The sequence below is a fragment of the Sodiomyces alcalophilus genome (assembly GCF_042370955.1).
Source record: "Sodiomyces alcalophilus JCM 7366 unplaced genomic scaffold ACRALscaffold_7, whole genome shotgun sequence".
NCBI classification, from domain to species: domain Eukaryota; kingdom Fungi; phylum Ascomycota; class Sordariomycetes; order Glomerellales; family Plectosphaerellaceae; genus Sodiomyces; species Sodiomyces alcalophilus.
This window is the reverse complement of record NW_027263538.1, coordinates 1,769,179-1,797,142: the sequence shown is the minus strand read 5'-3', so window position 1 is coordinate 1,797,142 and position 27,964 is coordinate 1,769,179. Positions and strand designations below refer to the sequence as shown.

The 27,964-nt window shown below is 56.3% G+C and overlaps 8 protein-coding genes across 8 annotated transcripts; 2 read left to right on the top strand and 6 right to left on the bottom strand.

Moving 5' to 3' along the window:
- Positions 1–62: 62 nt before the first annotated feature.
- ACRALDRAFT_2021889 (uncharacterized protein) lies at positions 63–2,921 on the top strand (the record flags this gene model as incomplete). Its single annotated transcript, XM_071020076.1, has 22 exons — positions 63–80; positions 157–260; positions 295–403; positions 443–581; positions 640–796; positions 835–968; positions 1,008–1,052; positions 1,099–1,125; positions 1,160–1,229; positions 1,270–1,284; positions 1,333–1,349; positions 1,441–1,681; positions 1,770–1,859; positions 1,885–2,019; positions 2,066–2,079; positions 2,117–2,186; positions 2,300–2,475; positions 2,513–2,535; positions 2,581–2,672; positions 2,726–2,772; positions 2,800–2,850; positions 2,899–2,921. 22 exons carry the CDS (start codon positions 63–65, stop codon positions 2,919–2,921), a joined length of 1,797 nt encoding a protein of 598 aa, XP_070872541.1.
- Positions 2,922–2,995: 74 nt separating this feature from the next.
- Positions 2,996–4,948, bottom strand: ACRALDRAFT_2139917 (uncharacterized protein; the record flags this gene model as incomplete). The annotated part of the gene is made up of 1 exon (XM_071024163.1): positions 2,996–4,948. One exon carries the CDS (start codon positions 4,946–4,948, stop codon positions 2,996–2,998), a length of 1,953 nt encoding a protein of 650 aa, XP_070872540.1.
- A 652-nt stretch (positions 4,949–5,600) lies between these two features.
- Positions 5,601–6,863, bottom strand: ACRALDRAFT_1065209 (uncharacterized protein; the record flags this gene model as incomplete). The annotated part of the gene is made up of 1 exon (XM_071017110.1): positions 5,601–6,863. The coding sequence occupies one exon, from the start codon at positions 6,861–6,863 to the stop codon at positions 5,601–5,603; it is 1,263 nt and encodes a 420-aa protein (XP_070872539.1).
- A 2,385-nt stretch (positions 6,864–9,248) lies between these two features.
- On the top strand, positions 9,249–12,311 carry ACRALDRAFT_2043904 (uncharacterized protein; the record flags this gene model as incomplete). Its single annotated transcript, XM_071021386.1, has 3 exons — positions 9,249–9,346; positions 9,522–11,859; positions 11,952–12,311. 3 exons carry the CDS (start codon positions 9,249–9,251, stop codon positions 12,309–12,311), a joined length of 2,796 nt encoding a protein of 931 aa, XP_070872538.1.
- An 805-nt stretch (positions 12,312–13,116) lies between these two features.
- On the bottom strand, positions 13,117–14,995 carry ACRALDRAFT_1072022 (uncharacterized protein; the record flags this gene model as incomplete). Its single annotated transcript, XM_071017922.1, has 2 exons — positions 13,117–14,546; positions 14,629–14,995. 2 exons carry the CDS (start codon positions 14,993–14,995, stop codon positions 13,117–13,119), a joined length of 1,797 nt encoding a protein of 598 aa, XP_070872537.1.
- A 1,080-nt stretch (positions 14,996–16,075) lies between these two features.
- Positions 16,076–16,493, bottom strand: ACRALDRAFT_2081812 (uncharacterized protein; the record flags this gene model as incomplete). The annotated part of the gene is made up of 2 exons (XM_071022409.1): positions 16,076–16,113; positions 16,196–16,493. Coding segments are annotated over 2 exons (336 nt in total), but the record flags the coding sequence as incomplete, so codon positions are not given.
- A 1,000-nt stretch (positions 16,494–17,493) lies between these two features.
- ACRALDRAFT_1044180 (uncharacterized protein) lies at positions 17,494–20,078 on the bottom strand. Its single transcript, XM_071015343.1, has 5 exons — positions 19,894–20,078; positions 19,471–19,674; positions 19,110–19,376; positions 18,655–18,992; positions 17,494–18,588 (listed from the first exon to the last, which is right to left on the bottom strand). The coding sequence occupies exons 1-5, from the start codon at positions 19,975–19,977 to the stop codon at positions 17,553–17,555; spliced, it is 1,929 nt and encodes a 642-aa protein (XP_070872535.1). The 5' UTR covers positions 19,978–20,078; the 3' UTR covers positions 17,494–17,552.
- Positions 20,079–20,454: 376 nt separating this feature from the next.
- Positions 20,455–26,265, bottom strand: ACRALDRAFT_1065213 (uncharacterized protein). The gene has a single exon (XM_071017111.1). The coding sequence runs from the start codon at positions 25,656–25,658 to the stop codon at positions 20,898–20,900; it is 4,761 nt and encodes a 1,586-aa protein (XP_070872534.1). The 5' UTR covers positions 25,659–26,265; the 3' UTR covers positions 20,455–20,897.
- Between the last annotated feature and the right edge of the window lie 1,699 nt (positions 26,266–27,964).

The following is a 27,964-nucleotide window of genomic DNA, read 5'->3' as shown; positions in this document are numbered from 1 at the left end:
AAAAATAGCATGTTTCCTCGGCAGACCGTATTAGCGGGAGACATTTTAGTACCAGAAGAGTGATGTCGGAACATTCGGCAGTGTGGCTGGAGACCTCTAATGACTCCTCCTATTTTAGCCCCTATCCCATTCAAATGACGAAATGCTCTGGCCCAGTCGTCGACTAGTCACATTTGCATCTGCATCTGCATCTCCTCCATAGCTGCAGCTGCATCGCAACCACCGAGAATCGGCATCTCGACTCGACGAGATAACCCCTTGTGATCAGGACCATCAAGCCGTCACTACAACAAGCGACTTGCCTTCACAAAGAAGCCGGTTGGTACGCCACTGTACGAACAGAACCAACGCCGAGGACGGCTCCTTGTCCACTCCTCCCAACCGACAGACGCCAACTACCTTGGTTAGACATCTCGACTGCAGTTGATGCCTACCACATGAGCTCCCCCATCTCCTCTGTACCCCCATGCCCCAAAGAGAACGCGTGGCACTCCGACATCCGCTTTTGGCATGGCCGAATAACCCCTCTCAGGATTCAGCGTCGTCTCGCTCCTGGGTGTATCCCCTGCAGACCGGGCTGAGTTGGTGAGGTTGGGGGTCATGAGATGCCCGGCCTCCTTGGCAGACCACCACACCTAGAAGAAGCAATTCTGCGATTCTTCCCCCGCTCTCTTACTCATCGTATCGTCCACCGCCTCCCTGTCTTTATCCGCATCCTGATGAGTCTTGGTGCACAATCGCGAAAGCCGCTCCGCTCACAACATGTCGCCATTTCTTCCGTAAAGGTCGAGGGTAGGTAGGTGCAGCGTCATTTGTTGTCGGGCGCTGGTCAAGCCGACAGCTCGCTCTGCCCTCCGGTCCTACGGAACCAGGACGGACCCACTGCTGTCCCGGCCGGTATAGCCAGGACATTCCCGATGACGACACACGGACCGGACCAACGGGGAACGGTCACCGCATTGGCCGAAGTACCAAACGTAGATGAGATACATGCCGACGATGCCGAGGGCTCAGGAGCTCGGAGACGAAACTCCAACTAGATTCCATTTTCTGTCCTTAAGCTGAATTCTCGCCGCTTTAAGCTGATGTGCAATTGAGCGACGGCTGAGGACTGCAGACCTGGAAGTGGTTAAATAAAAGGCCAATAAACAGGATCAAGGAAACGTCCAAGGCCTTATACTACCGACGCCGCTGCAGCTCAAGACGGACATGAGGCTTCCCGGGATCCTGTCTGACGTCTACGAACGGAGACTGACAATACAATGAGAGTCGTGTTTCACAAAGGTCGAGTCCAATTCCTGATAAGGACGGATCACTCCGTCACATATGCAGACAAAGCTGGACCAAACGTCGTCCTAAAGGCGGAAACCATGGATCGACCGTAAGCCCTACGGCCCGCTATCCATAGCGGCGCAGATTAGCCGCGATCTCTCCCGTGAGCACGACATCCCTTGCCATCGGCGACCACCAGCACATCACGGTGCTTCGGCCTCATCCACGACGATAATGGCGATGTCATAGCCCTCAAGCTTGAACGTGCGCCCAAGGGCAACCTGCGGCACTTTATTGAGGAAACCCCTGGTATGTCCTCGATGCACCGGCGCAGAGATGGCCACTTCCCTGCCAAGAGGGTCACATACCTCCATTCGCGTGGCGTCATCTGGGGAGTCATCTCCACGCGGTTATACACGGGATCAGCTCGAGCTGTCTAAGGTTGCCATCCCTTGACAATTCCCCCCTTATGCCACTCTGTCCCAAGCGTCTCTAAGCACTACCACCACCACCATGTCCGCCTTTGAGCTTGCTCATCTCCCTCCGCACTTTCGTGGTTACCAGCAAGCCCTTATGGTCCTGAACTCGTTCCCTGTCCATGTGGATGAACAGTCTCGTCAGATATGGGGCGGGGGGCAGGATGGATCCCATTGTCTTCGGCGGTGATAGTCTTAAGCTCTGCGACTTTGCCAGCTTGGCTCTCGAGAAGGTGTATCCCCAATTCGGCATCCACACATCGTTACAGAGGTGAGACTCGACGACAGCGACTATACGTGTTTTGACTAGTCATTAGTCAAATGTACGATGGTGCTGAAGATTGTTCTTGGAACAGATCCGCGCCGAGTAATGCACGAGAACGAACCCACTCCCGACCGCGTCAGTAACTACTGTGTATATGTATTTACACACCGCCCGTCTGGTTGCTTTTGGAATTAGCGCCCAAGGAAAAGAAACCCAGAAGATAGTCAACCCTTACTGGGTGCGAATAACGCACGTGTATAGGTACTTCGTACTGTCCTGTGTGGAGAAATACCATCTGGCCGCCCGGCGGAGTCCGTCTCTCCGTCTCCGTCCCCACCTCCGTTGCCTCCGCTTCTCCGTACGGCGTGCCTTGGTATCTCCGGCAGCTCCCGGTCGGTTTGAACAGTAATGCTTTGACTAGCATGACACGTAAACATGCCCATACGGCTGGCTCTCTTGATAGTCGCACTTTCGGCTTAACGTTCTTGTCCAGGTAAAGTATTCAAGTCGTTCATCCAAAAAGTACATAGTAACCCTAGAAATGACATTACCACCCTGTCAACCCAGTGCCGGCTATTGAATGCTATAATTGATATTTCCATCACTCGGGAATGTGTATTTGAACTCAACGATACAACATTAGTTTCGGTCATAGAATTGTTTGACGCCGCTCCCGTAGTCTCCTATTCTGCTTTCCTCCTTTTCCTGCCAGCAGGAACATCACGGATGACAGGCGAACGAATAGCGCCTCAACCCACCGTGGCTAGACATTAGGAGAGTCCTGAGCGTACGTGGCTTCCATAGAGAACTTCCACGTCTCGCGATGGCTTCAGAGGGGTGCTTACTCTTCATTAGGTCGTGCTTGTGACTTGGAATATCATCAAGCCTGGGGACTTCAACACGCATGAACGAACAACTTAACAAGCACATGTATCGGAATTCCGGCCCACGGCCACCGTCCACTTACCGGCAAATGCCCAGTTCAAATAATGTCAAACACCTCCTTCTCGACTAACGATAGTATCTCCCCATCCATGACCCCGTCGCAGTATGCCTCACCAACGTAACTATACTTCTTACCCTCCCTCACCGCCCGCAGGACATGCGGAATGCGACCACCGCAAAAGACAACCACCGCGTCTCCCACATTCGCCTCGCCCGACGCCGTCCCCACATAGCCCTTCCGCGTCAAAAACGGCTTCTTACCCGTCATGACGCCCATGTTGGTCCTGTACTTACTCGCCGGCTGTCTTCGACGATCGTATTCAGCCATGTGTCGTTCATACTGTTCCTGCGTGAAGGACTCCGACCCCAACGTAAACGCCAGCAAAGCGACGCAGTCGTCATACGCGTCTCGCACGGCAGGGGAATGCGCGCGCCGGGTGTCGGTCTCGGTCATCCAGAACATATCGCCCACGGGTATGCGCCAGTGTGCCTCGCTGCGGCGCGCCTCGTCGGCGTAGATGGGGTTATTCTTGGTCGCCGATGCTTCGCAAAAGTTTTTGATTTCCTCGAGGAAGAGGGAATACGTCGAGTACCCGCCCTCCGCGTGCCAGGTGGTGCCCGTCTCCTCGATCGTGTCGACGAGGTAGCCGCCCAAACCGAGAACGTCGGGATCCAACGTCGGACGAAGATCCACCGAGGTCGTCCCCGACGCGGCGAAGAGATGGTCCTCGGCGTACTCGTAAATGGTGTAGAACGATCGCGCGAGCCCCGGCCGCCAGTCTGGCGCCCAGGTGGGGAGATGCATCTGCCGGTCCTCCCCGGGGAAAGGCGCCTTGGGAAACTGCGAGAAGGAGAGCAGCTCGACCCGCCCGTTACGGATCATGGCCCGGGCGGCATCCCGCAGGGTGGGCATGGAGGATTCGGCGGTGTAGTCAGGCACGATGCCCAGCTGGTCGGCATCGGCCGCTATACCCAGAAGCCCGTAGATGCGATCTCGGGCCAGCGTCGCCTCGGTATCGTGCTCGACGAACAGCTTCCGGACGAGGTTGAACAGCTTGTCCCCCTCGCTCTCGCCGCGGTGCAAGCGCTGACGCCTCCGCCGCGTGCCGAGGATGGCAACGGTGCGACGGTTCTGCGCCGCGGCGATGAGTTCCGCGTGCGCCAGGTCGGTATGCGATACCGCCGTGGTCATGGCCGAGTCGAAGATGAAACCGGCGAGCGCGACGTCGTCGGCGGGGACGACCTTGTGGCCGCACGCAAGCACCGAGTTGGCGCAGAGGCTCACTTCCTGGACGATCCAGACGCGCGAGAACCAGGGCCGCTTGTCCCAGGCGACCATGGCCTCCAGGACCGACTCGAACACGGGGCGGGACCTCTCGAGGAGGGTTTGGATGTCCCGGGTCAGCTCGTCGTCCGGGTCCTGGTTATGCACCTTGGCGAACAGGAGGGGCAGCTTCTCCTTGGTGAAATACGACGAGAGACCCAGACGCTGCGCGGTGCCCCCAATGTCTGCCCAGCAGTCCATGAGGTCGTCGGAGCCATCGGCGGCCGGACCGAGCCATGCCAGGGTCTGCTCGGCTTTTCTGTACACGTCGCCCATGAGACGGACTTGGAGGCCCTTTTCGACGCTGTCGTCCTGGTGGATGCAGATCTGGTCGATCCAGATGGTGATGGTCTCGTCTTTATGGCGAAGGTGGCGTATGGCGGAATCGAGGGACTCAATGATGGGGAACCAGGTGCCTGTAATCTCGAGCCAATGCTTCCGATCCTCAGGACCCCATGCGTATGAGAGACACTTGTAGGGGGCGGGATTCCTGATGTCGGTGGTGGTCATTTCGCAGACGATGCGGCTCGAGTAGTGGTCATGGTCAGAACCGGACCCTTTCGCCGTGAGGCGAGATGGCCCGATCTTTAACAATCTGATATGCGTTGATGCTGATGGTAACGGCGCCGAGGTGTAGTCAAACTGTCGAGGAGGACGTTCATCCATTACGGTCAATAGGCCAGGCGGCGCAGGTATAAGGCTTTTTCTCAGAGTGAATAGATGGAGCGATCTTCAACTCGAGGCCTTGGACAGCCCCAGGTTGAATCAGGTGGATGTAAGGGATTCGGCTTGCTGGCAAGGGGAGCGACATCAGTTCTAGACCAGTCGACGCGCCATGACCCCCCTTCGCGATATAAAGCGAGATTATAACAAGCCAACCTGCCTCAGCCGCACCCCGCCAAAGGAATATGCCGAAATGGCCAGAAGAGGGGTAACGGAGTTGCTGGCTGCATAGGAAACTCCATTGCAGCCTATCTCTTATTCGATCTTATCCAGCATATCACGACGCCGAGTTTGGCAGAAACTGGAATATGGAGGCCTACTGGAGGCTCTAGTCAGCCATCAACGTAGGAACCCAGTTGAAACACGGCGTTGGAATGGGAATGACTGGTAATGGGATATGAACAATTCCGAGTCATTATAGACAAAACAAATCTACCTGTATATCGACGCCCAGCAGTGCTGCCTGACAGGTCCCATGGCGCGCGATGAAGAATGAGGAACAAAAAAACACAGCCAAACGACGTGGTTGTGATGTGGCAGAATCATCATCAGTAAGTACAAGGGGCCACATGCGACAAAAGGAGCTTTTTTCTTTTCAACGCTTCTTCCCAAAGGAACGAGTGACCTTCTGCAGCTTGGCGGGGGGTGCTGCCTCGGCATCGCTGTCATCGTCTTCGTCCATCGAATCCTCCACATCGTCGTGATCCACCTCGTCCTCGTCTAGCGGTTCGTCGTCTCCCTCGTCATCGCCGTCCTCTTCATCCACGCTGTCATCGTCGTCGTCATCCACGTCCGACTCGCCAACGAAACCATTCGTCGTAGGCGGCGCCTCGTCATCGTCGTCACCCATCGCGTCCAGTCCCCTCACGGCCTTGTCGTCCTTGATTTCGTCTTCCTCGCCCTCGACGTAAATGGCACCTTCCTCGTCCTCCTCGCTGTCGCCTTCCTCGATACCCCTCCTCCGTTGCCGGTTTTGCCTGAGCTGCATCTGTGCATCCAGCATGTCCAGCTTGCCCTTCAGCGCCAGCAGGCTGGGCAGGCCGCGCGATCGTTCGTTGAGCACCTTTTGCAGGCCGACGAGCCGGTCCAGCACCTTGGGCTGGACGGCGAGGGCGCCGCCGTGGGCGACGAGGGTCCATTTGACCCATATCATGAGGCTCCCGGCGCGTCCCGGTCGGCGGTGGAACCGCGTGGCGAGCTTGGTGAGAAGCACGCCGGCCAGGCTGCTGTCGAGGCGCTCGATGGTCTGCTGTACGGATTCGACGTTGTTGACTTCGAGGCACGACTCGAGGAGCTCGGTGTCTTCGGTTCGCAGGGCTTGGGTGAGGACGGTGCTGAGGGAGGAGAGGGACGGAGGGGCGAGGTTGCGGGTGGTTTGCGTCGTCGTCGTCACGGCCTTGCTGGACGCGCCGTCGGGCTGCAGCTGCTGCTGAGAGAGGATGGCCGGGACGTCGATGGTGACGTCGATGGTGCCGCGCAGCAGCTCACCGAAGGAAGGGGACGTGGCCTCGGCGTCTGATTCGGCCGCCGCATCGGTCTGGTCAGGGACGAGGCCGTGCTGCGACGCGCCATGGCCATTGGTTGGGCGGGACGGTGGTTGTAATGACTTGGCTTCTGTGGACTCGACGCCGTTCATGGCATCGTCCGAATCGGCTTCTTCGTCTGATAGGGCATCGTCGCTATTTGAGTCGGAGGAGATGTCGATGGTCTCCGGGACATGTTTCACCGCAGATTGAAGAGCATCCGTGGCAGAGACGGCTGTGCGAGACTCGTCGATGGCTGCTTTGGTGGAAACTTTGATGGATGATTTGACTGTTGGAGGGGCAAATCTCGCCGGCGCTTTTCTCTTGGTAGACATTGTAATTTGTGTTTATGAGGAGAAAGGGGTCGGGAGAAGGGAAAAGGTGAAGCGGGAACGGGAATGGGAAGAAGAGGGGAGAGGAGCGACAGCCTTCCTGCTGTTGTTGTGATAATTCGGTGCTGCTTCTGCTTCCGGAGTCGACGTTTTTTTTTTTTCCCCTTCCCCGGGTCCAGTAAATTTTCCACAGGCGACCGACTTCCTTATCGGTGGGGATGCGATAGGTGGGTTATGTAATCCCTTTGCTGATTCACTGGTCACATGAGGCTGAATTGATTAGGTAAGGTGATGAGCAGCCGTCCTTGTTTCTTTTTCTTTTTCTTCTTCTTTTTTTGCCTTCTTTTTGCACAAAGTGAGCTGCACCCAAGTACATCTCACGATTTCATTCAGACACCATCTTTGATCTGTCCAATCCCGAAGCTATCAAGAGGAAGGAACACAACGTACAGGTTTATTCCAAAGTGAATACGACTTTAGAATGAATCAATGACTCTTTTTTCGTTCCTTTACTGTCCACGGCATCTTTGAATGCTTGCTAGGCTCCTTTTTTTGACTTACATATACACATACATACTCCAAGGACGGACCAGTACTTCGTATGCATGTGCCCTTCAGTCTTGTATGTATGAATACTTCGTACGTTCTTGAAAGCTGCTTTCTCCCCACAGCGTCCTTAGTAATTAGGCTGGCATTGGGCACTTCGAATGAGACCTCTCGTAACGACTTGGGTTGCAAATCAAGCTCAAGCCACAGTCTTTAACACAACCAGCCACCGGGACTCATGTCCTCCTAGCAGGAGGTATTTATGCCGTCGTCTTCAATGTCCTGACGCGCAACTCATTCTAATCGTCGGACAATGTTATCCCATAGGAACTGATAGCTGGTTTCTCAAAGTAAACCTAAAATACCTCAAGTGAGTACGAGCAAAGTATTCATCTAAGATGATTACAACGTATAACGTATGCCCGAGGTTACGTACAAACTTATATATTCTCGACTTACTTCCCACTTATCAGCCACCGTTTACGTACCGCCACCTCTTGGCACCCAGCCACCCCATTCTGCGGTCCCAGCGTCATCATTTGTTCGCACTCGTTTCCCACTGGTCCCCGGGTGACCACCCTTACAAACTTAGCCTTTTCGCGAGTAGTGTCCCCACCACCCATGTCACCCTCCCCCCTAGGGCATTATAAAGGAATATGATTGGCTAACAATGGGGACCGTCGCAGAATTATACATTTTTATGCAAGGACTCCCCCCAATCGTGCGACAGTACTTTTATTTTTCCCCCTTCACTCTTTTTTTTCTTCTCTTCTCTTTCCATTTTCCTCTTCCCTTCCTCTTCCCTTCCCATCCCATCATCCACACTTACCCACCCACACACTCGCCTCACGCCTCACACCTCCGCCTCACGTCTCAAGCCTCATCTTACCTCATCCTCACCTTATCTCGGATCGGGAAAAAGAAAGGTACTTCATCTTTCGTACCCGTCCCCGAGCTCACCCGTCGATCCCGACCAAAAAAGCACTGACCAATTTCACTGCCCCACATAGTCCACCTCGAAGAAGAACCCGTGAGTGGCTGGAGCTTTTTTTTCCTCTTACCCTTCTTCCTGCCCAACCACAATTTTCTTACTTAACCGGTGCCCACTGCCCCGTTAAAAGGCCACCTTCCCCCCCGTCACTGATCCCGGCCACTCGGAGTGGACCCCAACGCCAACGCCCACGCCAAACACCTTCCCTCATAAATAGGACGCGCCGCCGACCCGGTCCAAAAACACTGACGTGCACGCGCTTTTCCTCTCCACCGGTCGCAGGTCGCGACTTTTTTTTTCGAACCCCCCAAAAAGGTCACCCACCACGTTTCCTCAGCACAGCAACAACAGAACTACCATCACCAACTCATCATACCATTTAATTTTATCGAGGACGCAAAAGCCGACATCCCTTCCGCCTCTTTCGGCTCGGTTTAATCGATTAATCATCAATCCCATCGCGTCGCAATAGCGCTATCTTTCGAGAGTTTCGTGTTGCGTTTGCGACCACGCGCAAAGTCACACACAGAACGCACGCACCACTACGCTCGCTCTACACATCGCGAACTATCGGTCGTCTCCATCAAATAATCCTTGGCACTCTGCGTCGACTTGTGCATGCGCGATCACCGAGTCGCCGACGTCCCGTTTCTAATAATATCTGGCCATCGGCATTACAAAGTCTACCATCGTTGACACTCACCCAACGTCGCTCCCCCATCACACGACACGCTGCGGTGCTTCAATTCACACTTCCATCTTTCATGTCCGGCGCGGTTTACTAGGGACCAATCAAACTTTGTCGCCAAGTGTCATCGTCGCCACATTCCAACACTTCACGAATGGCAGTCATGGCTTCGCCCCCGCCCGAGAGAACAGAGTCGGAGAAGACGGGCGAACGAACCGTCGAGAAGGTCACGAAAGTCGAGTTGGAAACCAAGACTAATGGGTGAGTCATCTCTTGGCATGTCGAGCACCTGATATGGGCAAAAGGCGTCGCCTACATTCACTCGTTGCCTTTCGTATGGCTGCTCCTTTTGCCTTCGCTTCCTGTCCATTGCCTCTTCATTGTTGCGCTTTATTCTCCCTTCTCGGCACTTAATTTTAACCTCATTTTCTCTTAGGCGAACCTCACCACCATCTGAAAAAGTGTTGGATAATGAAAAGCCCTTGCCTAATGGTCACGGCACGTCTGAGAAAGCCTCGAGCGAGTCACCTGGTCGGAAAGTAACACAAACTCCCGAGGATGCCACCGCAAACAAGTCTGCACCATCCAAAAATGACGATGCACCCGAGTCCACAGGGACAACAAAGCAAGCCGACAAGCAGTCGCAGGATGGGCAGGAGAAGGCCACGACACCAGCAACTACCGCGGAAGGCAAGGACGTCGAAATGAATGAGAAGCCTTCAGAGGGGCAAACCCAGCATCAGCTTCCTGCCAAGCCTTCCGAACCAGGCAGCAGCGCCTCGCCCGACGCGCCACAAAACTCAGAAACCAAAAGCGAAACCGCGCAAAAGCCGTCGTCCGAAGATGGGAAGCCTGCCCTCTCGCAATCAAGCCCTGGTGGTCCTGCTTCCAACGCAGACGTCGATCTCAAGCCTCCTAGCATGTCGCAGCTCGCTATTGACAGCAAACACAAGAATGACCCCGCCACGCCACCACAGGCCGAAACTGACGTTGCCATGACCGACGCGCCATCCTCTTCCAGCAAGGTCGCCCGCTCTCGCGAGGACGATGCCACCGAGGAACCTGCTGCTAAACGCGCCCGCACCGAGGGCCCGGAGAATGAAATCCCCCCACCTTCGGCAGCTTCACAGGCAGTCACCAGCCAGCCGCTGTCCTCCACCCATGCCGAACCAGAGGCAGAGAGCGAGCCCAGCGACAGGCAGTTTAGAGAACTCCCCGGCTGGAAGGACCCCGAGGTGAACGAACGGTACATCACCGAACATCGCGCACGCGAGCTTCGCAGGATTCTGGCAGGCGCCAAGAAGACAAAGGCGGGCGCCTACTTCAGAGACTCGGTCGCCAAACTCTGGCCCATGCTCGCCGAAAGCTACAGACTCAAGGTCCCCAAGCCCATGGATCTCGGTACCATGGAGCGCAGCCTTAGGGACGGCTACCCCTACAAAACCCTGGGCCAGTTGAAGAAGGACATTGTCCTTCTTTACAAGAACTCGTACATATTCAACGGCCCTCACCACGAAGTCACTGCCCAGGGCCGAGCCGTGGTACCCCAGGTCTGGCTTAAGATGATCGAAGTCCCTGCCGAGGAACCCCCGAGGACGAAGCCCCCTCCTAAACACCATCCCGCAAGACACGCCGATGTTCGCACGGGCGCCGCAGGCTCGCCCCACTCAGCTGCCGTGCGTAAGGAGTCGAGACCAGCCGCCGCCAGTCCGGCCACCAAGCCGGAGAGCGAGGCGTATGCCATCCCACCGGGCGGCGTACCTCAAGTACGTAGAGCGTCGACACAAAACGAGAGCGACCGACCGAAGCGCGCCATCCACCCTCCCAAGAACAGGGATATCGACTACACGGCCATGCAAAACTTCAACAAGAAGAAACTCCCCCTGGAGCTGCAGTTCGCCTACGACGTGGTGGTAGAAGTCATGGAACCCAAACACCACGCCATCAACATCCCCTTCCTCGAACCCGTCGACCCCGTTGCCTTGCAGATCCCCAACTACTGGAGCATCGTCAAAAACCCGATGGACCTGGGCACCATCAAGAACAAGATCATGACCAACGAATACCAGAACGCCAGGCAGGTGCAGGCAGATCTCCAACTCGTCATCAAGAACTGCATGAAGTTCAACGGCCCGGATCACGTGGTAACCCTCCAAGCAATGCAACTGGAGAAGCTCTTCAAGGATGCCTGGGCCAGGAAGGATCAGTGGATGGCCAGGAACGCCCCCGCCAAGACGGTATCCGAAGCCTTGACCAGCGAAGACAGCGAGGACGATTCGGACGAGGACGACGACGACGACGAGGAGTCCCACCCGCAGCCGGCGGCGTCGTCCAAGTCCGCAGCAGCGTCCCACGTCGCCATAAGTAAGCTGGAGCAACGACTGAGAGCGGAGACGAGCAAACTTTCCCAGCTCATTGTTAACCTCGACAACTCGGACGAGTCGGAGATTGAGGTGCAGCGGACCATTGTGCACGCCATCCGGAAGCGGATCCTCGAGGAGAAGGAGCGGCTGGGCACGCAAAAGTCGGAGGGCAGGCCGTCCAAGAGCAAATCGTCCAAGTCGGGCAGCAAGGCCAAGTCGTCGGCGAGCGGGAACAGGAAGGCGTCGGCCGCGTCGGCCCCCAGGAAGTCGGGAACCTCCAGCGGCGCCAAGAAGCCGAAACGGCCCATGACCCAGCACGAGAAGGACCTCATCGCCAATGGTATCAACGATCTCGACGAGATTCACATTGCGCGCGCCATTGACATCATCAAGAAGGACACTGGTCAAACGGTAAGTGTTACTGTTTGTATTATTATTTTTGATTCCATTTTCGCTTCTCGACTTGCAACAGACAACTAACCACTGCTTGCTCCGTCTTACAGGAAAATGACAGCGGCGAACTCGAGCTGGAAATCGACCAGCTTACCACCGACGCGCTCCACAAGCTCTGGGACCTCTTGAAGAGGGTCCTCCACAACTTTGGTACCAGCCACCCGTCGGCGCGTGAATCGTCTCCGGTTAACAACGGTCCGTCGGCCAAACAGGCGCCTAAACCCAGCAAACCCAAGAAGAACAAGCCGATGAACGCCCGCGAGCAGGAAGCCCGCATCGCCGAGCTCGAACGCCTGAAGAACCAGTACAAGGCCGGCTCTGGCGCCGGTCAGGAGTCGCCGCCACCCCGGGGTCCCGAGATGCCGCTCCATCCCATGCGCGAGGAATCATCCGACTCGGAAGAGGAGTGAGCTTTGCCATCCCAGGCTTGCTTGCTTCTCGTTCTCTTGGGCATTTTTATCTTTATTTGCGCGTTCTCATTAATGACGACTTGCGTGTTTTTGAGTAAGAAAGAGGCCGGAGGAAAGGATACCTTTTTACCTGTTGTCGTTGGTCCTTTGAACGTTTTTTAAGGCCTCCCTTCTCACTGAAGTAAACATTCTCATCCGAAAAAAAAGGTGATGAGCATTCAACAGACAGTGGGAGGGCAGGCAGGCAGTCAGTCAAGCAGGCACTTATGAGTCAAGGTGCGAGGAGGATCGGAGACAAAGGCGAGAATGAGGGCTTATATTCATTTTTGCAGCGTGGAGTTGGTCTCGAATGGGAAAAGAAATCCTCATTTTCATGACCGATTCATGCATGGCATCACATCGCATGGCCCCATTGTCCTACGGAGAGAGAGGGTTTCGCTTCCCTACCCATCCTGTTTTCACCACAGGAAGAAACCTTTTGCTGGCGGGATCGTCGGGTGGTCGAGAGAGCGCCAGGTCGACAATCCATTGCCAGACGGGAGAACGCGTTCATCTGCCGTCGACAGTGAAACGACGCAGAATAGCTAGCTGTACGAATACTAACTATCCTATCCGCATGTCCTTTCCCTTGATGATGTTGCCTGGTTACGGATTCCCAGTCCATGCAGTGTCGAGAGAGTCTTGGTATCTTCGTGCCGTGATGTGTCTGTGCAGTCAACCGCGGATGCACATGTTCTTCCGTCTGTAAATGTGTTTTCGCTCGCCCTTTCTGTTCATTTCCAATTTCTTGTACGTGTAGCCGGCGTTAGGCATCCTGCATTTCCAAGTCGGGATCAATCTCGGTGCCGAGATGACGGTCCTCGAGGAACCGCCGGCCGACCATACCCTCGGGCATGTACTCCTGGCGGACGTGACCGTCGCGGTAGTTGGGCGGGTACTTGTATTCGGCGCCGTAGCCCATCTCGCGGAGGAGGCGGGTCGGGGCGTTTCGGAGATGGATCGGCACGGGGAGGGATGCAATGCCGGGCTCGCGCAGGGCGTCAAAGGCGGCGTTGAGGGCGCGGTAGGCGCGGGTGCTCTTCGGGGCAAGGCAGAGAGCGACGCAGGCGTGGGCGAGCGGGATGCGAGCCTCGGGCATGCCGAGCTGCTGGGTGGCGGTGTAGGCTGCGGTGGCGAGGGGGAGGAGAGATGAGTCGGCGAGACCTACGTCCTCGGAGGCGATGACGACCATGCGGCGGGCGATGAAGAGGGGATCCTCGCCCGACTGGAGCATGCGGGCTAGGTAGTAGAGGGCAGCGTCCGGGTCGGAGCCTCGGACGGACTTGTGGAAGGCCGAGATGGTGTCGTAGTGCTGGTCGCCGGCGCGGTCGTAGACGAGCGTCTTGGTCAGGGACGCTTTGAGTTCCTCCTGGGTGATGGCCGGGCGGGCCGTGAGGGAGAGGGCCAGCTCGAGGAGGTTGAGGGCGGTACGGGCGTCGCCGTCTGCGAAGGCGGCCAGGTAGCGCAGGAAAGGGTCATCGATAAGCGGAGACGGGCGGTAGTTGCCGACGGCCTCTTCTGCGGCGATGGCCCGGTGGAGGATGGCGACCAAGTCGTCCTCGTCCAACTTGCGGAGGGTAAAAGTGCGACAGCGCGAGAGGAGGGCGGCGCCGACTTTGAAGGATGGATTCTCGGTAGTGGCACCGATGAGAGTGATGGTGCCGGCTTCGACGGGCCGGAGAAAGACGTCCTGCTGGGAGCGCGAGAAGCGGTGGATCTCGTCGCAGAAGATGATGGTTTTGCGGCCGGTCAGGGCCAATTCGTTGGACGCCTCCTGGAAGAGCTTCTTGCATTCGGCCACGCCGGTGGACGTGGCGTTGAGCTCGACGAAGCGGCTGCCCACACGACCGGCGATGCACCGGGCGATGGTGGTCTTTCCGGTGCCGGAGCCACCCCAGAGGATCATGGACGGCACGCGGTCCGAATCGATGAGAGCTCGGAGGACGCCGTGGGGTCCGACGAGTTCCTGGCCACATACATCGTCGAGGGTCTCGGGTCGCATGCGGTCGGCTAATGGGGCGGCGCGAGCCGTCTTGGTGCGTTTCGAGGTCGGTTGTACGTCCAAGGCTGCCGTGCCACTTCCATTTCTAGATTGCTCGTGCTCAGTTCTCGAAGATTCTGCTAGGTCGCGACCTGGCCCTTCGTCAAAGGTGCGCTTCTTGGAAAGGATGGAGGTGGAGGTAGTGCTTGTTGTGGCTGCGAACAATGGTTTTGTATTAGCACTACCGTATGAATATCCGCATGGTGAGGAGAGGAGACTGGTTGTCGTGATCCTTACGATTCGGCTGTTGCTTCTGCTGCTGGCTATTACTCTTCCCGTTTCCGTTCCCGTTGCCGTGAGAATTGGTAGGATTGGAAGGAGTAGGAGTCGGCGAGGCTCTGGATACCATCGCTTGCCTCTTGGCTGCTGGGGTCTGGAAAAAAGTGGAAGCCGATCGTTTCGGTTGCTGAGAGAAGAACATGGCGCTCGGCCTTTCCGAGGAGGGTCCGTTGGCTGGAGTTGACGGAGGTGGAGGAGACGAACTCGGGTTGGCGGCGTTGGAGGTGTCAAGGACAAACTCGGCGCATTTCGAATCGAGATGGTCATTGATGCGTTTGTGAGTGACAAGACTCCCACATATTGGACATTTGACCGATGCAGGCATGGTCAGAGGTAAAAGGGATGGAGGGAAGAGGGAGATGAGGAAGTGGGAGGCGAGTCGAGGAGAGGAACGGAGAGGAGTGGAAGGGGAGAGAATAGAGTGGCCAAGTCAACGATGGTGCGATGTTATGAGGACAAGGGAAGTGGAACGAAATTTAGTCCAACAGCTGTTAATGCAAGAAGTAGGGCGAAGCAGCAATGAGAATAGGCGGGTGGTGGTGGGATGGGAAAGCCATGGAGATGGAGATGAAGATGGAGCTATCGCCAAAAAGAATCATGGTCAAATTATTCCAATGGTCTTTCTTTCCCGGACCAGAGACGCGCTGGTGTGGGGGAGACGCGCTGTCACATGGCGAGTGGCTTAGTAACGTTGTGTTTCGGAATAAACAAATTCCGACTGTGATGTCATGTCACTTACATGTACCAGTGGACCTCGGATTTTAGTCAAATGCATGTTCACGGGCAATTGATTTTACGCAGGAGGACGGAGTGTTATTTTTCCATAAACTCTTCTGTTTCTCCTCATGTATTCCAACAGACCAATAGACTCCGCTAATTGATCGGATCTGAATTCGAGACATCGCCGAGGCTTTGAATCGTCGGAATCCCCAAAGTTGGTGGGGTGGATATGAAGGTGTCGGCGTCGGTTCGCGTATGTAATTGGGACGGACTGATTTGAATAAGAACAGGCGTCGGCTTGGTTGTCTTTGGCTGTGTCCTCATGTCTACAGTCGCATCCTTTCTCCAGGCCAACTCATCAACTCATTTTAGACTGACGTAGTACAAGAATCCAACGGAAGCTGCATCTTCGCTACTAATAAACATAGTGGAGATTCAGAGATGAAGTACGCTAGATGGGGCTCTTCAGCATGCTTCGGTAATGCCGTCTCCCGTGTCATGACACTCGCTGAAGATCCTCTAGAAACCCACGCCATCCGTCCACTCATTCTCGAGAAAGATAACATACAAAACGCCCCATGCCATGCTAGAGGGCTTGGCTGTTCGATGAGCATCCTTTTCCTGCCGTGTATATCAAGCTCTAGTTCCGTTCCCATGCCCGTCGCGAGAAAGGTCAATGTTGACGTTACACCATGAACGACTCGCCGCATCCGCACTCCTCCTCTGTATCCAGTTAGCACACGCATTCATTCACATCGAAGGCGAAGAAAAAGGGCGGAGGGGGACGAAAGGGCGAAAGACTCACTGATGTTGGGATTCCTAAACACAAACCTCTGGCTGAGCTTATCCTCCATCCAATCCATCTCGCTGCCAATGATGCTGAACAGCGCCTTGCTGTCGACAAGAACCCGGACCCCGTCCTGCTCGACCGTCTCGTCAAGCGGGCCGGGCTTGTCCACCCACTCGAGATGGTACGCCAGCCCGCTGCACCCGCGGTTGCGCACGCCGACCTTGATCAGCTTGGGATCCGGGCCCTCCAGCATCGACCGCAGCTGCTCCACCGCCACGGGCGTCAGCTTCATGACCGCCTTGCGCGCGCGGAGCCTGGGCCGCTGGCGAGGCCTGCTGCCGGGTTCTGTCGGTGTGGTTTTGGCGTTCGGGGTAGGGGTGGTGCTCGACGTAGATGCCGACGAGGCGGCGGGCGATGGATCCGAGGGGGGTGTCCGTCCTTTTTCGAGGGTTGTGCTCGCTTCTATATTCTTCTTCCCGTCCGTGTTACTCTGGGGCTTCGACGACGATGACGGTGACGACGATGGAGGCAGGTGTAGCTCGGAAGTGGTCGGTGTGGAAGACGACGACTGTTCGGTCGTCGGCGGTGGTGGCGGGGTGTTAGTCGGAAGCGTATACGACTGGTAAGTAGGAGAACTGTAGTAGCGGCGCGATGCGACTTGCGCTTCGCATCTCGTCACACTTGGGCCTGTGACTGTCCTAGTAGTCCGTGTGGCTTCTGCGGTACACCGTAACAAGGCCCGGCGTATGGCAAGCCGCGGGGCATTCATGTTGAGAGCCGAGTTCTGAGTAATCTGCTCCTTGTAGATATGCTGTCAAGGGACGAGGGAAAAAAGTGATGGTGGGTCGAAGAGCAGCCGAGATGAAAGCGCAGGCTATGACGCCATGTGACTGGTGATAGTCGTCCGTTTGCCCGTCGTGGAGAATTGCCACTGATAGGGAAGATGTATCCAGGAATGAATAGTTGAAGCGGTGTTTTCGGGGATCGTAAGCACGACTGAGTGAATGATTGAAAGTGGTGAGGAAACTGTGTAGAGAGAAACCAAAGTCGTGGCGTGTCGAATGGTGTCAATGTTCCGGATAGAATTCGTGTTCTGCTACCAACGAGGATGCTTTCTAATACAATCCCACGGTCCAAGACTGCATCACGTGTTGGCTCATGTAAAAGTATATCCAGGTACTACTGGTCTGAAAGCCTGCTTATGTACCCAAAAGATACATCTCAATACTTCTTCCAGAGGGCGGCGAACATGGAGATGGGGTTTGCCAGACCAATCACGACAGGCATATTAGTCACATAACAGAGAGTCGTACCCGGCTCCGATCGGCTAGTGGCGGAATACGAGTGAAGCATTCGGACTTGGCGCCTTACGTTAGCTCTTACTAATCTCGCTTCCTCCTACGGCGCCAAAGACACGGCCATCGGCGACGGCGACCCGCGCAACCTTCTTCAACAAAGTCCGCTCATCCGCCTCGCGGTACCGATCCCACTGATCCAGCCCTTCCTTCGCCTGGATGCTGAGCGTATCGTACCCCTGCTTGATGACCTCGGCGACCTGCGCACTGGTGAGGATCCCCTGCTTCTTCTTCGCCGCCTTCTGCTTCCCATCGCCGCCCGACGACCCCTTCAGCATGTCCTGGTAGTGCGCGCTCACACTGATGAGCGTGTCGATCGAGTTGCTCTTCCTCTTCCCCAGCCCGTAGCTCTCCTTGAACCGGACCAGCACGTCGCCCGCCTCCACCACCTTGTAGAACAAGTCGTCGTACGCCGCCGGCGAGGGGAGGAACGCCTCGCCCGACGAGAGCGCCAGCGCGACCAGGTTCACCACGTGGTCCAGCAGCACCTCGATCTGCGCGAGGTCCCGCAGGTCCGACGAGTACGTCGTCAGGAACCGGACGAGCGCCAGCAGCGCGCGGAAAAAGTCGGCCCAGTGGTACTGCAGCCGCGTGCGCGACCGCGAGAGGTACGACGTCACCCGCAGCATGATGCCGACGCAGAGCGTGTAGAGGCCCACGTCGAGCCGCCGGCGCAGGTTGTGCGAGATGCCGTCCACCATGGCGTCCAGCACCGCCGTCGCCATCACCCGCTCCCCCTTGACGAGGGGCAGGTACGGCGACCTCTGGCGGCACAGCCGCACCGCCGTCTTGGATTCTTCGCTGCATATTCTTTTGCAGAGGATCGGGTCCTCGACGAGGAGGCGGATCACCGTGAGGTTGAGAGTGGCGTAGTGCGCCGTTCGGGGCGACAGGTAGGCGTGTTGCAGGAGGTACGAGGTCAGGGAGAGGTAGCTGGCCAGCGGCTGCTCCTCGCCCTTGTCGGCAGCCAGCGTGACCAGGTTGAAGAAGAAGAGCTTGTTGGCGTGCGTAAAGTCGTAGGTACCCAGCAGCACTGATGCTTCCTCCCCGGGTCTACCAACCATCAGGTCAGGAATCATTTGTCTTAAAGAGACGGGAAACGGAAAGGGGCCGGCTCACAGCTTGGAAAACATCTGCTTCTGCGTCTCCTCGTCATACACGGGCTTCTTCTCGGGTTTCGGGCCTGGCGCCACGACCCCAAGCCCAATCATATGTAGCGTGTTGCTCAAGGTCCAGCCTTCCGGCAAGTCATTCAACACGTCGACATAATCCACGACCAGCTTTTGGCATGTATACCCAACACAGCTGATGATCTTCCGAATGATGCCCTCGTTGACAAAGTCGCCCAACCGCTGCTGGTAGGGATTCTGGAACTCAAACTTATTGTAGTTGGCCAGCAGGCCAAGGAGGGTGAACGGCTGGATGATGTGCGCAAGCGATTCGCAGTCTTGGATGTACTGTAAAGACCAGGGGGTCAGGAAAGGATCCTCGTCGGGACAGTGTGTGCGGCCTCGTCAAAATGCAGGGGATGATGTGAATAGATGGTCGGGGAACAACCTCCTCATACCTCGTACCTTCATAATGGCAGGGAACAAGTCCCGCTGGATGAAATACGTGAGCAAGCTCGTCTGGTACGCCCCGGCCGCGACGGCCAAAACAACATTGACAGCCTTTTGGCGCAGCTCCCAGGTTTCACCCCTGCGTATGATCGAATCCAACGCCGCCACAAACTCGGTAAAGATGGTGTCGATAAGGTCGATGCCGGCCAGGATGGAGATGATCTCGGAACTCGGATGCGCATATTTCTTCGACAGCACGGATGCCAGAAACACACTCAATGTCTTATAAGAGGTTCCTCCCAAGCTTTCAGTCAGTCGTACGCATTCCTACAGCCGATTCGTAGTACAAGAGAGGAAAAGACGGAACGGAGCTCACATCGAGCGCATGGAGGCCAGCGACGCCCTGGTCGGCCTTGATGGTATCGACGGCGCGCAGGAACAGCTCCCTCGTCCGGTCTTCGAGCGCGAGCACCTGACCCGGCATCAATTCGTCTAACAAGTTCTTCAACGTCCCGCGATCGGGACGCAGGAGGAAGAACTCGCGCCAGAACCCCTCGGATTGCTCGCCTTCATAGTCGTCCTGGAGGCTTTATTTAGTCGTCCAATTAGGAAACGAATGCGTCGACTTGATGTCTTCACGTCGGGTATACAGGTAGGTAGTTGGACGGGAATCGAAGGAGGAGAGCGCAAGCGCAAGTCGGGACCAGTTCGTACCTTTACAAAGTCTACTCGTCAGCCCTCTCGTACTTGGCACGCATACACCGGGTAATCATGGGATCGCAAAAGGAAATGCTCGCACCTTGAAGAGCGATTCGTAGAGAACCACAATCTTGGGCTGGAACACCTCAGGCTGAGGCTGTCGCGTCAGCGGAGAGGCCTCCATTCCGCGACCCGGGAAGGGGGAAGATAAGACAGATCCGGCCCTCGGATAGAGAGAAGAAAGGAGATTCTCTCAGTTTAGTGAACGCAGTGGGAATGTCTACGAATTCAAGAAAGACGCCGAGGTTGCCAAGGATATTTGAAAAAGGAGGGACGTACGAAGTAAAACGGAAGAAATGTCGAGCTGAGCTGACGGTGTTGCAAGGGATAACATAAATTCCATGGCTTCTGGTTCCCCGATTACGTACTGTGTGCCATGGGAGTGTACGTATCTACGTAGGTACGTACTCCGTAAGCACGTGGTGGTACAAGCGATGATTAAGCATTTATGTACAAGGTACCTACCTATCCCATGTGATCGATCATGTGCTGATAAGATAACAATGATAAGGAGACGGACGCAAGTCCTCGATTCTCACGACAATCCCGACTTGAGCTTCGCGTGCTCGCTCCGTACCACCTCATAACACCATGACTTTACCGTGTATATACACGTACACCTGATGCAGAGTAATCACCTTTTTAGAGTTATGCAGGCCACTTCAGGTGTTGTTTTCATATAGAGGCCCTCCTACCATTACAATAGATCTACAACTAGAACACGGCAGTCGTCCGTACGACCAGAGAAAGATTGAACAAGACATCATTGCCCTTTTATGCCACCGAGTATACATACATACAGTCCGCAATGACAAGCTAACTGGACCACGTAACACCCTCGCCATGCTGAAATAAAAGAACGCCACGCCATCCCAAGTCGTAACCGCAGCTAAACACCAGAGGCGTATTAAGGTGAGATGAAGGTGAAAGGCGAGAGCCAAGTAGAGGTATCGAATAGAATGGGCATTGTGAGCCCGACGGAGTGGTTAAGGTGGGAGCCGAGAGGGAAGGAAACCGGGGTTGAGTTTGTTCCACGACGGCCGCTCATGGCATGACGCTCTGTCGCCACCGCTCAATCGAATCCACCTGCCCCGGTTGCCCCGGCATCATGGGCATCTGCATCGGGTGCATAGGCACGTTCATCCCCATGTTCATCGGAACCCCGCCCATCCCACCCTGCGGGCGCATCATCCTCATCCCGTTGTTCGGGCTGGCGTTCATGTCCATGCCCATCATGCCCATGCCCATCTGGGGCATGGCGCCCATACCCATGTTCCCACCAGCATAGCCACGGTGGACGCCGCCGCCATGCATCATCGGCTGGGCCATGCCGTTCATGTTCACGCCGCCATAGCCGCTCATCTGCGGCGCCTGGACTGCGTACCCAGGCCCCAGGCTCAACCGGCTCGCGTTGAATCCGTTCGCTCCATATCCGCCCATGCCGGCGTCCATGCCCGCAGCACCTACACCGCCAACTACCATGCCGCCCGACCCGTCATTATACATACCGCCCCGGAACCCCCCAGCCTGGGTCCCCGTCGACGGCTGATGAAGCGCCTGCGGCATCTGGGACCGCAACGCCGCCAACCGCACATCCTGCTCCCGAAGCCGATTCTGCTCCTCCGCCCGTCTCCGCTCGGCTTCTTGGCCGGCCAGCGTCGTTGGCATCGGGCCCCGCCTCCTGTCCGCCTCCCGGTGGTGACTCGTGTCATGCGCGGGGTGGGCCGTGAGAACGTTAGCCAGGCTGAGTCTCTTGGACGGTTGGCTCGCATTCCCGGTGAGCGCGTTCATGCTGATTTCCCGTTCCCTCGCCTCGCGCTCGGCCTGGAGCCTCTTGCGTCGCTGCCCGAGCGTCTCCTCCTCTTCCTCCTCGCCCGCCTTCGCCGGCGCTGCGGTCTTGTCGGTCTTCGCCTTTGCCGCGCCCTCGTCGTCCAAGTCACCGAACTGACTGAGAAGCTCCGCCGAGAAGGCCGAACTCACTGGCCTGGCCCGAGGGAGGCCATTTTGCTCGGCTTCGTCCTGTTCTTTCAGCCTGCGCATACGCTCGCCGAGAGTCTCACCCTCGACCTCGGGTTCGACCGGTTGCCCCGGCTCCTCGAGTTGCGGTGGCTGTCCCGTTGCAGCACTGTCGAGGCGGGAAGGCGAGAGCCCGGGGGATGGCATCCGCGACAGCCGATGCGTGCTCATGGCTGCTCCTGGGTTCAACGTCATCATGCTCCGGCGATTCATGAGCGTCATTGGTTCGTTGCCCTGTAACCTAGCACGCCGCGCGCTAAGCGGCTCGTTCTCTTCCAGTTCTCGCCGCTCCAGCAGACCGATCGGCCGGTTGAGCTCGGCAACGACGGCGGAAATGTCGTTGTTGCCCGCCGCCTTGGCGGCATAGAGGATGCCCAGAGGGACGTCCTCGTCCTCGGATTCCGCGTCTTCCGCGTGACCAACGGGGTCTTCCCATGCCAAATTGACCCGCCTGGATTTGCGGTTCTTGCGCTGTGCTTCGGCTACGGCGTCCATCTCCAGAAGCGTCGACTGCAAGCCACCCGCCGCCGCCAGTTGCCGGTTGCGCGTGCGCATCTTCTGTTCCTGCTTGCGGATCTGGAGCTCGGCCAAGAGCGTCGTCGGGGGCCCTTGGTACTCCTCTTCCTCTTCTTCCGAGCTCGCGTCATCCTGTCCTTCCGTCTGATCCTTCTCTCCCGCCGGCTCGCCATCGACACTCGCTGAAAGGGATTTCCGTTCGGCATTGTCACCGCCTTGCTCGTCTGGGCCGCTATCCTTTCGGTCGTGAGCGCCATCGGGGTCTGATTTTCCAAAGGGGAAAAGGGACATTCGCTTCTTGGTGGCAGCCGGTTTATTTTCTTTTTGCTCCGACGAGGCGACCGGGGGCATAGCGGATTTCCGTATCTTGGCGCGCCTCTCGCGCCCATAGACTTCTTTTCCAAGTTTCCCGGCAAAAGAGTGGTCGACAAAGGCGTCCACGGGAGCGTTGGCGGAAGCATCGAGGATACTGTCGAGGACCTTCATCGCCGACCCATCGTTCGCTCCCACATCCACGGACGCAGATGGGAGGTCAAAGAAGGTGCTAGCGCGGGCTGCAGCGGGGGGGTTCTGAAGGAGCCTGGACCGGCGGTTGTCTTCGCCGATCAGTGCAGGAGCGTGGTCACTGGGCTCATGAGACTGCGGTATGGGGTCATGTCGACCATCCGCCGAGAGCGCTGCCTGCTGCTGATGTTGTTCCTGCTGTGCTTCATGGGTCTGGTCCAAGGGCGCCATTTGTGTAACAGAAGGCTGTCCCTCCGGCTGATCAGAGGGGAACAAGGAAGAGAAGCCCTCTCCCGACTGCACAGGGTCGGGAAGCCACACAGATTCCCTGGCATGTGTCGCGTCGGCATCATGAGGCATGTACTGCGGCTGGTTGAAGCCGGGATATCCCATTGCCTGGGGGGCGTGGGAATGTCGCGCATTCCGCACGGTCGTTTTGGGCTTCTTGGACAGCTTGGGCGGCAGATTGAGCATGGCCGGGACGCGGGCCGGGTAATAGAGCATGTGGTGGCCGGTCTCTTCGTCGTAGTAGGATTGCGGCCTCGACATATTGTGTGGGTTGAATACGGAAGCTCGGGGTTCGGGCACGGCAGGCTCGGGCATACTGGTCATGCCGGGCATGTCCAAATCCGGCGCGCAATGCACGCCATCAAAATCGCCAAAGACGTTGCTTGCATCGAACGTAGCTACCGAGCGTCGTGAGGGCGGGCGGTAAGAGTCGTCGGCGTATGACACGCCGCGGGCTTCGGCGTGTTCCGGACCTCGGCGAAGGTCTTCCGATGGCCGGTGAAGGGAGCCCTCGTCCAGCATGTTGTGGAAAGCATCGGTAGTTGGGACGTGATCCGTCGCCTGGGCCCTTGTGTTGTCCCTCGTGGTATCCTCATTGTGTTCGGAATCCTCGCGGCGTGTCGCGTTCGCGTTCACACCGTCCTGCTGCTCCTCGTGCCAGGATGAGCGATCGGCCTCAGCCATCAGCTCCTGGGTCAGGGCGATGGGCTCTGACTCGGCAATCTCGGCCAGAGACGGCTTCGCCGACCGAGCGCTACGAGTGGAGCTCTTGCCTGGACCTTGTCGGGACATGAAGTTCTCCACGTCAAAGTCCGGCCGACCTGTCGAGTTCTTGGACCCAGACCGCAGCCGACTTGTGAGGGAATGGCTGGGGGACATGATGTATCCGGCCGGGGAATAACCACCGTGCCGGGCGGCGCTGTTGACCTCGACAATGTTGCTAGCCGAAGACATGTGCCGGACGAGTGCCGGGTTGCTGGTGTTGGCTGGGGAGGACGGCTCGTCAGAGGTGGCGGAGGCAGCGTTTGCTTTTGTATTTGCGCTTGCGTTGACGGCAGCAGCTAGTATCGAGGATCTGCGGCTATCGCTCCGTTTGAGTTCGCAGTGCAAATCTCGAATGGCGTCCTCGATGGAGCTGGTCATGGAAAGACGTTCGGCGGTCTTCTCCAGGGCAGCGATGTTGCCGACATACGCGGCCGACCGGGTATGAAGGTCCGGAACGGGATGGCAGACTGTTAACTCGGCGCTATCGGATGTGGTGCGTACGATGGGTTGCGGGCGGTGCGGGCGGTGGGCCAGGTCCGACGAGGTGTCAGTTGTTGCGTTGGCAGACGCCGATGGCAGTGCGGACGACTGTTGTAGCGACTCTTGCAGCTGTTCGATCAGGCTCGTGGGGGGTGAAGAAGGGGGCTGGGTAAGAGCTCTGTCAGCACTGATGGCATCGGTGTTTTGGGCGGAATCAGCGACTCGTGTGGCTGCATGAGAAACGGACGAAGTATGATTATCGGCAGGATTGGCTGGTTGGGCTGCAGTATTGTCACCAGATTTCCGGCCACGACCACTGAAGAGCTGCAGGAAGGGCAGGGGAGTCGATCCGGGTTGGCCCGTGGCACGCGAAATGAATTCGGTAATTTCGGCCCCCTCGTCCTCGCGGGATTCTTGTTGTTGCAGTTGTTGGTTCTGGGGGAGATTTGGATTATGAGGATTATTATTATTATGTTGTTGTTGTCGTTGTCTTTCCCTTTGGGCAGCCTCTGATGCTGACTCGGGTCCCACCACTGCGTGTTTTACTTGGTCTTGCTTGGGTGGAGCTATTAATTCCTCTTCATTCCTGGGATGATTCTCCTCGGCAAGGTCCGCAGAAGGAGCCGTCCTGGCGTCGTCTTCGACCTCAGGATGCTGCTTCCCTCCTTTCTCCATATTCTCGTCGGTCCCCTCCATTGCTCGTCGATCGGCTGTCGCAGCCACCATCGGCGAGGGTGTAATGGATGCCGGGGTGGTTGAGGATGTGGATGTGGTTGACGTGCTCGCAGGTCCAAAGGTAGACGACAGAGCAGCGACGGCGGGAAGTTGCAGGGTAGCAGCACCACCACCGACGTATAGTTTTTCATGCCCAATGCTATCCGTTTCCCGTGCCGCTACCATGGGCAGTCCATCGTCTTCAGGTTTCTCGTTCGGTGGGGCGGATTCTTTTCTGGAGCGGCGGCTCGGTTGGCTATCGGGAGGTGGATTCGCATCTGGGTCCGCATCGCCCGGGGGTTGTTCGTCGTAGAAGAAATGGCTGTCGTCGACGGATAGGGACAGCGGGGTGTATATGGCCGGGGAAAGAGATTGTGAAAGGACGGTAAAGGGGCTAGGGTTGGTCGAGTTGTCGGATGAAATGGGCGAGGCTACCGGCACGTGCCTTGTATTATCGGGGTCGGCACTATTATCTTCTGGCCTCGCCGAGTTGGAAGCGGATGAGTATCGAGGGACCACCATGATGACGACGGTGGGAAGAGCGCGATGGGCGGGCGACCCTGTGAAGCAAGGGCCGAGTTTTTTTTTTTTCCTCGTTCCTTGAGCTGTGCACAGCCGAGAATATTCACCGCCGAGTTGTGTTGTTTTCGAAGGCTGGATGGAATTCAATGGTATGGAGCTCAGACGCCAGAAAGAGAAAAGAAGAAAAGAAGAAGAAGAAGAAGAAAACAGATGCAGCCAAAATCGGGACCTGATTTGCAGGTCTCGTATTTGGAAACGCCCCAGTCAGCCAGAGCGGGACGGGGCGTTTAGCCAGGGGGCGCGCGCTCGTGTTTTGTCAAGTCGGTACGATGCTGTCGATAACGGTGGCAGAAAACAGACACCGAAGAAAGATTCAACGGCTATAGGCAGCAGAGACGCGAGAGATCGTATCGTATGCGGCGCTGTGATCAAGAAACGAAAGAAAAAATGACCTTGACGAAGATCGACTATCTGCAGATCGGGTGCAGATAATAATAGATTGCAGATGGTGGGGCAAACAGAAGGTCGAGAAGCCCAAGTATTAGAGGTGATGGGAGTGACTAGAATGGAAGATGAAGATGCCTATCCTGTCTCGTCTTGTCTGCCGCATTATTCCATGGCAGTTTGATGAAGTTGGAGAGAGACGGTTCGAGGTTGATGATGGATTTGGGCGTCGGGTCTTCTGGTGCCAACGAATGCTTGTGCATTTTTCGGTGGGGCTGAAAGGCTTGTTACTTTGTCGGTAGTACCAGGTACGAAGTACACGTGTATATGGACTCCGCAAGTGTACTTCATAAGGTACGAATTAGATAAGAATTCAAAGTACCCGGGTACATTGTTATCATTATTTTCTCCGCCCAATTTCCTCATAGGATCAGTGGGAATTGCTGTACCGCACGACCTAAAGTACTTTGTATGGTGACACCAACACCTTATGTACCTATGGATGGCCCGACGGTTGCTTACCCTGGTTTTGTACTTCATACATCTATCGCAGGTATAGTGGGTAATCATTAATAACGAGTAGTTTCTTAGCCGCCTATACGCGTTACCTACTCATCACTTTTGCTTAGGTACTCACTGTAACTGCTTGTTGGGAGGCACTTTGCTGGTTTGCGTCTTCTTTCCAGGTACCTAGGTACCTAAACAAGGCCCAAGCCATGCCGGCAAAACAGGTTTCAAGGTGTTGTCGTAGGTACAACGTACTTCGCAGGGTACGTTGAACCTGCCCGCTTCGTACGTCATTGACGTTCTCTAATCGTGGTGTATTGTTCAGCAAGCAATCGTGATAAAGCACCTGCTTTGGGTTCCAGACCTTACAACGTACGAAGTACATTTCTCCCCCATATCTTCAGCTACTAACGCCCGTCTTACCGCCACTCTTTTATCAGGTCCCGAGTTGGTTTTCAGCTATGAACTGAACACGCATGACACTACTCTGTACTATTATGTACCACGAACCCAACACCAGTATAGGTGGACGTTGCGAAAACCCCTGGCTGGCATGGGCCAATCTTGAACTCAGTTCGCAACCGCTGCACGGGCCTCCCCTGAGCTCTCTCTGTCTCTACCTACGAAGCTAGCCGTCACTGGCCTCGTCACATCCCAGCAGTGCCACGGCTTCTCCTATGTCGGCCATGCATGAACAATACCTTCGTGCTTCATACCGCCATTTCTCCCACCAGCCGACCATATGTACAACGTACAACGTACTTCGTACTGTAGTTCGTCTCCTGTCTGATTTCGCAACTCTCATGCCCAACCTTCTCCTTTACAACGCAGACCAGCCACCCAATTAGAGAAATCGGGTTCCCTTTGTCCCATTTTCCGAGGACCCTGCCGTTATTATCGACCATTCCGACGCCGCAACATGGTTGTTTTTCCCACCGTCCCACTCGCCGTCCGGCCATCCGTCCCACTTCTTGCGTTCTAGACCGCCTTCTTCTTTGTTGATTATTGCAAGTACCCACTGTAGGAATGACCGTTTTCCTGGGTACCTTGACACGGTGTACTCTATACATCGCCTAGGAGAGGTGCGTTGTACGAACACCTGGCGTAGGTACGTAATAACTGTTGTCATTGTTGTCACGTACTCCAGTAGTAGGTACCAATCTCAGCAGATTCCATGGCAGGAAATGAAGTGCACAACCTACGTTGTACTTCGCACCTACTTCGCATCGGGTCGGGTCCGACTCGACCGACCCGTCTCCGTCCCCCTTCAACAGTTTGTCGGTCTGCATTCGAGGGCTGACATTGTAGTGTAATTGGCATAAGGCGCGGCAAGAAGCCGCGCGACAAGTCACCCT